The sequence below is a fragment of the Rhinopithecus bieti genome, unplaced genomic scaffold, assembly GCF_001698545.2.
Source record: "Rhinopithecus bieti isolate Rb0 unplaced genomic scaffold, ASM169854v2 scaffold_20579, whole genome shotgun sequence".
In the NCBI taxonomy this organism is placed as follows: domain Eukaryota; kingdom Metazoa; phylum Chordata; class Mammalia; order Primates; family Cercopithecidae; genus Rhinopithecus; species Rhinopithecus bieti.
Genome location: NW_016810413.1, coordinates 1,327,892 through 1,335,222, shown reverse-complemented (window position 1 = coordinate 1,335,222; position 7,331 = coordinate 1,327,892). Strand labels below are relative to the sequence as shown.

General features: G+C 35.6%; 1 protein-coding gene across 1 annotated transcript in view; it reads right to left on the bottom strand.

The window, feature by feature from the left end:
- Positions 1–7,331, bottom strand: part of ADGRG7 (adhesion G protein-coupled receptor G7) — a 76,926-nt gene that overhangs the window by 49,537 nt on the left and 20,058 nt on the right. The window contains exons 2-4 of the mRNA XM_017891883.1: positions 3,716–3,829; positions 2,615–2,719; positions 33–145 (exon numbers count right to left, since the gene is read on the bottom strand). Coding sequence (XP_017747372.1) covers positions 33–145; positions 2,615–2,719; positions 3,716–3,829 — 332 coding nt within the window. The remainder of the gene's footprint in view (positions 1–32; positions 146–2,614; positions 2,720–3,715; positions 3,830–7,331) is intronic.

The window sequence follows — 7,331 nt, the reverse complement described above, 5'->3', positions numbered from 1 at the left end:
CCAGTTGCCCATCAGTGAGTCATATGGCATACCTGCTCCTCCAGGGTTTCCAGATTTTCATTGCAATTTCCTATTGTCACATTTTGTAATTCTATCTCTCCATATGGAGAGAGATTGCACAGCCGGACTGCCATTGGATTGCCTGCTTTAATAAAAATAAATTTTTTATTAAAAATAATTATTTATTAAAATTATTGCATAGTATTTTTAGGCAATAACTAATTTTTATTAAAAGTTATTTATTAAAAATTATTGCATATTATTTTAGGCAGATACCACTTATTGTCTTGATTTTGAATCTGGACTTCAAAAGACCAGTTGACTATTTCCTTCCTTTGATGTCTTCAAGTAAGATTTACCTTTCAACAATAAGGCACATAATGGCTTTCAAGTGGATATGATGACAGAATACTAGGCTGAGAGACTAGAAACAATAGGAAAAATTCCTAATAGATATTGAATTATATGTTGATCTTGACTGCTTTATGCAAATCTGAATAACAGCTGAAAGGCAAAGAGTTCTGTTATATTCTATTGTATTTATTAGATGTTTGGTTGCCTCTCAATAAATGTTTGCTGGGTCATTTGGTTTATTTCCTAGGATTATCACGTAAGCCTCCCTACCTCACTGCCTTCCTGTAGTTAATACTTAAGTAGCTGATACAGAAAAAAATCATAATTAGAGGGACAGCTGACCAAAAGGTAGATTTTTCCTCAGGACAAGTTTTGGGCAACTCCTTCTTGGGACAACAACTAGAAACACTGAAATTAGAGATTGCTTCAATAACATGTAAAGCACAAAGTTGGAGTCACTCTTAATTTATATGATGGCTTCACCTCTACACCATGACATCATGAAAATTTCTAACGTATTTATGGGCTATAAATAACTTTTAAGTGGACACACGTCAGATGCATCTTTTCTTCAGTGTTACCTAAAAGTGTAAATATCCCCACTCAAAAACCATTGAAAAGTATTTTGATCATTTGGTATATAATATTGAGTCATTAGAAGTAATTATTAATATAAAACCAAAAGCAAAATTGCCAACAGTTAGAATCTAAATATGTAAAATTATAGGCTCAATCTGAAATTTGATGGTAAATATTATAAACATGTTGTCCTAATAGGTGCTCAGAAAAGAAAAATTATAACCAAATAAAAAATGTTGAGTCTCTTGTCCCAAAGAATTAATGTATATTAAACAAGTGTGATGACTCTTCAAGGGTATGTGACTGACACCTTTGCTCTTCCTAATTCAGTAGCACAGTTATGTTTTGTAAGTTGCATTTGTTTTATAAGCCATTATGAAATATTTAGAACACACAAAACATGTAAAATCAAGACAATAGGTATCAATAGCATACCAGATAATAGCATACCAGATAGTAAAGTATGGTATATATAGTATGTATAGTAAGTGTCAACATGGTAGAAGCCCCTTTTACGCTCCGAGTAAAAAATTCAGGAGGACTTATGGAGAGAGTAGGATCATGAATACTTGAGTAAGCATGACTGATATGGCATTTCAGGTATTTCTTTATAGCAATGCAAGAATGGACTAACACAATGATGTATATGGCAGAAGCAATTTGAATTCCACAAATCAAATGCAGATCTGCATAATTTCTCATAATAATAAGATAAAAGCAATTTAAAAGAGCAATTCATTTAATTTATTTAGTGTTTCAGAGTTCCCCTGACACACACAAAAATAAATATCTAAGTAAAATGTCACATTCCCTTCAGGGCCATTGCCAGCAGTAGTTTTATCAAACATTTTTGTCGTTGATTTATAATTGGCTGTATTCCTGAGATATCTAGTCCCATAGGAAGTACTGAATTAACTGCAGGACGATGTGAGAAGATTGCTCAGATGCAAGTCAAGGCAAACAAGGGACAGGTAAAACATTAGGGAAAATTAAACAGCATAATAGGCTCTTGTTATCAGGATAGAATCTAGGAATTTCTAAAGCCTACACTCACAAGATATTACCCAATGTAGCACTGAAGTGAATCATCAAAATCTTGGATATTATCAGGGACCATATTAGAAACAGAAAATTCTATTTACTCTTTCACTCTCTGAATGCCTGTATACAAGTAATGTAGTCACGTCAAGAAAAGTAGAATGAAGTTAGAGAATGTTCCAAGATGGATAACTAAAATGACCAAGAAGGTGAAGGACTTCCAACTATAAACAGACTTAACCATGCATCTCTACCTGGAAAAATGAAATCTGAAAATAGATATGATATTAGTCCATAATTTTGACTGATTAGAAATTTTTGTTTAAATTATATAACTAAAGGAGCAAATGTCAATTTAAGTAAACTCCAGGAGAAAGCAAAAGCTGGAAAAATAAACCAATTGAGGAAAGATTCAGAGGAATTCACAAACAACTGATTCATATTAAACTTTTGGGAAATTTAAGATTTTGTGAGATACTACCTTAAGTTTTGAACATTAGCATCATGAAAGGGAGTCAAGTCCTTCCACAAAACCTTTCCTGATGCCCTTCAGGGACCTAACACTAGTTGGAGGCATGAGAGGTATGACTCAGCATAGTAATTCTTATGCGTAAATAGAGTAAATGTTTGGGAAAACACATACCATTTGGAGTATCCTTGCCACATGTTTGCAAGGATGGTCCATATCTGCCCACTGGGATTCTGGCAAAAGTAAAACCCATATAGGTACTTTTTTCACAAAAATTAGCTGTAAAAAAGAGAAAAAAAATTCTTTATTATAAATCATGCTTTTAAAAAATTGAAACCAGATAAAAGTCAAAGTTCAGAACGTATGCAGTGAAATGTGAAAGGCAGTAGAAGGCATATAGAACCCACTGACCTGTGAGGAACTTTTATACTTTCCTATCTGGTTAAGTTATTGCCATTAGAATAACTAGTATGTTAGATAACAGGTTCCAGTTAAAATGTGCACAATATAAACCTGGGTAGAGAGGGAATGTGAGCTAGGCTACTGTAACATTAGTTGGAATCTTGAGAACTAAAAATATAGAGCCTATAGTGGTCAACGGTATCATGAGGATGTGGGCAAAGCAAAAAGGCAAATTCATGGGGTCTGTGGGATATGTTGACCGGTTGGAGTATAGGAAATGACAGCGGTGGATATCTAGGGCTCTGAACCCTAAGCAGACAGCATGAATTGTACGGTGTTGAGAAGCACACCTCAAATTTAAACATAGCCTTGAACTTTGATTCTGAGACACAATTGATTGAAATCACACCACTAACTTAATAATAACTCTTCAAGGTAAAGGAAGAAAAGATAAAAATTTAATATAAGTATATTCTTAGGAAGATGCATCTTGATTTCAGAAAAGTTAAATATATTAGAGTGGTGATATTTGAAATGGGATATTATGGCATATTACCAATTGAAAGAACCTGAGAGAATCATGTCATTCATTGCCCTGGATTAGTCACTGCAGCCAGCAGGTAACACAACTGTGAGTTTGCAGAAAAACTTAGTAGTCAGGAAACAGATAAGGTGCATTGAATATACTGATAAATTGCTCAAGAAGAAAACTCAACTTTTACTATTGAGCTGATAAACACATCCTAAAGCCATCATCATTATGCCCATTGTTTCTGTAACCATTAACTGAAGCTTCTAGAAGCTTTATTGCTATTCTTATTAATACAAGAGTGACGTAAACCTTACACCTTAACATTATCCCAAGTAATTTACCAATTGTACATCTCAATCCTTTCCACTCTTCTGTACAAATACATCTGCCATTTCCCCAGGTTCCACCATTCCTGCAGAACTCCGTAGGGGTGCTCGATGAGGAAGTAGATTTTCCTAAAAAAACAATAAATAACAGAGCAGTCATGACCTGGCTGAATCATTTCTCTTTTCATGCCTGTGGCCACTTAATTTCTATATGTAAAACCACTGCTTTGAGTATCATTGCTAAGAAATATTCTTTGTAATATCATCATTAATAAAATAAAAACTAAGAATCTGCACGATGTACAATGTTCACTAGATGCTATGGATACCAAAAAGACATAGTTGAAACACATAATGCTTTGACCAAAGAGATTAGAATCCTCTGAGAAATCAGAAAGTATATAGATGGTAAGTAGATAGATAGATAGATAGATAGATAGATAGATAGATAGATAGAGTCAACTTGGAGACTTATAAGTACAGTAAAAACACATAGGAGAGAGGTTGAGGACAGAGGTAACCTAGCCAAGAAGATCCGGGAAGAGATAGCATGTGGACTGGATTTTAAAATTACATCTTGAAAAGCCAGATGAAAATGGGTGACCCAAGTAGGCAGGATACAAAGTGCAAAAATCACAAAAACATGGAAAGTTCTGATGTGTCTAAGGAACAGAGAAGAGTTTAACATCTAGCATTGGTTCTATGTGGAACAACATTAGGACATAGATTCAATTGGAAGGGACTTTATAAACCAAACCAAGAAGATTTATATTGAAGGAACCTTACAGGGGTCATAAAACAAAGGAGTAACATAATAAGGAATTATTTTTAGGAGGATAAGTGAAGGAGTGTGGAAAATGACTGACGCTAAGGGGCAAGCAAAACCAGTTAAATGAGAACTAGAACTCAAGCAGTGACTCTAAGCAAGTTAGGGTGTCACTAGATTCAGGAAGCATACCTGATAAAGAATTGTTAGGTTCTAATGACTAGTTATTTTGAGTTGGGGATAGCAGGATTTCTAAATTGTAAAACAGAGTGAAAGGTGAACAAATTAACTTTAAGAATACAGGGTTGTGTGCAGTGGCTCACACCTCTAATCCCAACACTTTGGGAGGCCGAGGTGGGCAGATCACTTGACGTCAGGAGTTCGAGACCAGCCTGAGCAATATGGTGAAACCCCATCTCTACTAAAAATACAAAAATTAGCCTGGTGTGGTGCTGCCTGTCTGTAATCCCAGTTACTACGGAGGCTGAGGCACAAGAATCACTTGAACCTGGGAGGCAGAGATTGCAGTGAGCTGAGTTCACACCACTGCATACCAGCCTGGGTAACACAGTGAGACTCTATCTCAAAAAAAAATAAAAAATAAAAATAAATACAGGAGGTAGAATTCTGGTTTCAATAATGATGGAATAGATTGTACCATATTAACCCCCTCATAGATAACAATTTTAATGTATGCACAAACGTTTAAAAAAAACTACTCGAAGGCATTGGACAGCAATGAAAAACAGGTAGAAACTGAAAGGTATTCCAAGTTTCTTTGGTATTTCCACTAAGGGCACTACCCAGTCTCTATGGCAGAAGTGGCTGAAATTCGATCAGAAAGCCACAGTCTTAATGAGTTAAGGTATAACAGGAAACTCTTTGGGGCTACAAGAACAACTGGAAATTGAAAGTAGCTATCCCAGAATAGAAGGAGCCATATAGAAAAGAAGCTCAAAGTCTGGGTAGAAATTACTCTCAAATACGGGGAGAAAACAGATTTTAAAAAATAAACTGAGCTTCAAGAATCTATGGGACAATATCAACATATTGTCTAACATATATGCAATTGGAGTCCTAGAAGGGGAAAAGAGAAGGAATAGGGAAGACAAAATATCAGAAGAAATCATGGTCAAAATTTCCCAAATTTTATTAAGAACTTCAGCTTATAGATCCAAGAGGCTCAGAAAATCACAAGAAAACAAATACAAGAAAACCACTCATAAACACATCATAGTCAGTCAAACTGCTGTAACTCAAAGATAAGGAGAAAATCCTGACATCCAACTGTCAGCCCAGATAGTTTTACTTGTAAATTAGGGAAGAAGTAATTCCAATCCATACAAACTCTTTTAGAAAATAAAGAAAGGAAGGAACTTCCCAGATCATTTCATAATGCCAGGATAACCCTTATACCAAAATCTGACAAAGACATTACAAGAAAATAAAATTACAGGCCAACGAATTTTTACACAGATGCCAAAAAAATCCTTTAAAAATAGCAGGAAGTCAAATCTCTCAACATATAAAACTAATAATACATCATGACCAAGTGAGATTTATCCCAGGGATGCAAGGTTAGGTTGGCAATCAATAGAAAATCAATTAAATTAATTAATCATGTGATAGAATAAACGAGAAAAACTTCATGATCATCTCAATAAATGTAGGAGACAAAAAGAATCTGACTTTTTTTAAACTCTCAGCAAATAAGAAATAAAAGAGAACTTCTTCAAACTGATAAAATCACCTGTGAAGAACTTACCACAAATATCATACTTAATAGTGTAATATTGAATGCTTTCTCTCCTAAGACTGACAAAAACAGAGTTCAATATAATTGCTATAATCACTTCTATTCAACATTGTGCTGAAGATGCTAGCCAGTGCAATATGCAGGAAAAAGAAACGGAAGAGTAAAATTAAGAAGGAATTGCAGATGATATCATCAAATATATTAAAAATGCTAAGATATCTCCAAAAAGTTACTGTAATTAATAAGTTAATTTAGCAAGACTGCATGATATAAAATAAAGACATTTTAATATATTAGCAACAAACAATTGAAATCTAAAAGTATAAAATCATTTTCATTTAAAATAGCATCAAAAATTATAAAATTCTTGGGAATAAATCTTACAAAATTTACTTAACAAGATTTCATTTTTCAGATAATTTTTTTTTTTGACAGAGTCTTGCTCTGTTGTCTAGGCTGGAGTGCAGTGGCACAATCTTGGCTCACTGCAACCTCCACCTCCCAGGTTCAAGCGATTCTTCTACCTCAGCCTCCCGAGTAACTAGGACTACAGGCACATGCCATCATGCCCAGCTAATTTTTGTCTTTGTAGTAGAGATGGGGTTTCACCTTATTAGCTAGGCTGGTCTCGAACTCCTGACTGCGTGATCTACCCACCTTGGCCTCCCAAAGTGCTGGGATTACAGGTGTGAGCCACCACACCTGACCCTGCTCAAATACATTTTAAAAGATCTAAATAAATGGAGATATATGCCTAGTATGGATGGAAGATTCAAAGTTGCTAAGGTGTCTATTCTCCCCAAATTGATACAGTCAAAAATCCATAAATGAAACTTTTTTTATAGAAATTAACAAGCAGGCCGGGCGCGGTGGCTCAAGCCTGTAATCCCAGCACTTTGGGAGGCCGAGACGGGCGGATCACAAGGTCAGGAGATCGAGACCATCCTCGCTAATATGGTGAAACCCCGTCTCTACTAAAAAATACAAAAAACTAGCCGGGCGAGGTGGCAGGCGCCTGTAGTCCCAGCTACTTGGGAGGCTGAGGCAGGAGAATGGCGTAAACCCGGGGGGCGGAGCTTGCAGTGAGCTGAGATCCGGCCACTGCACTC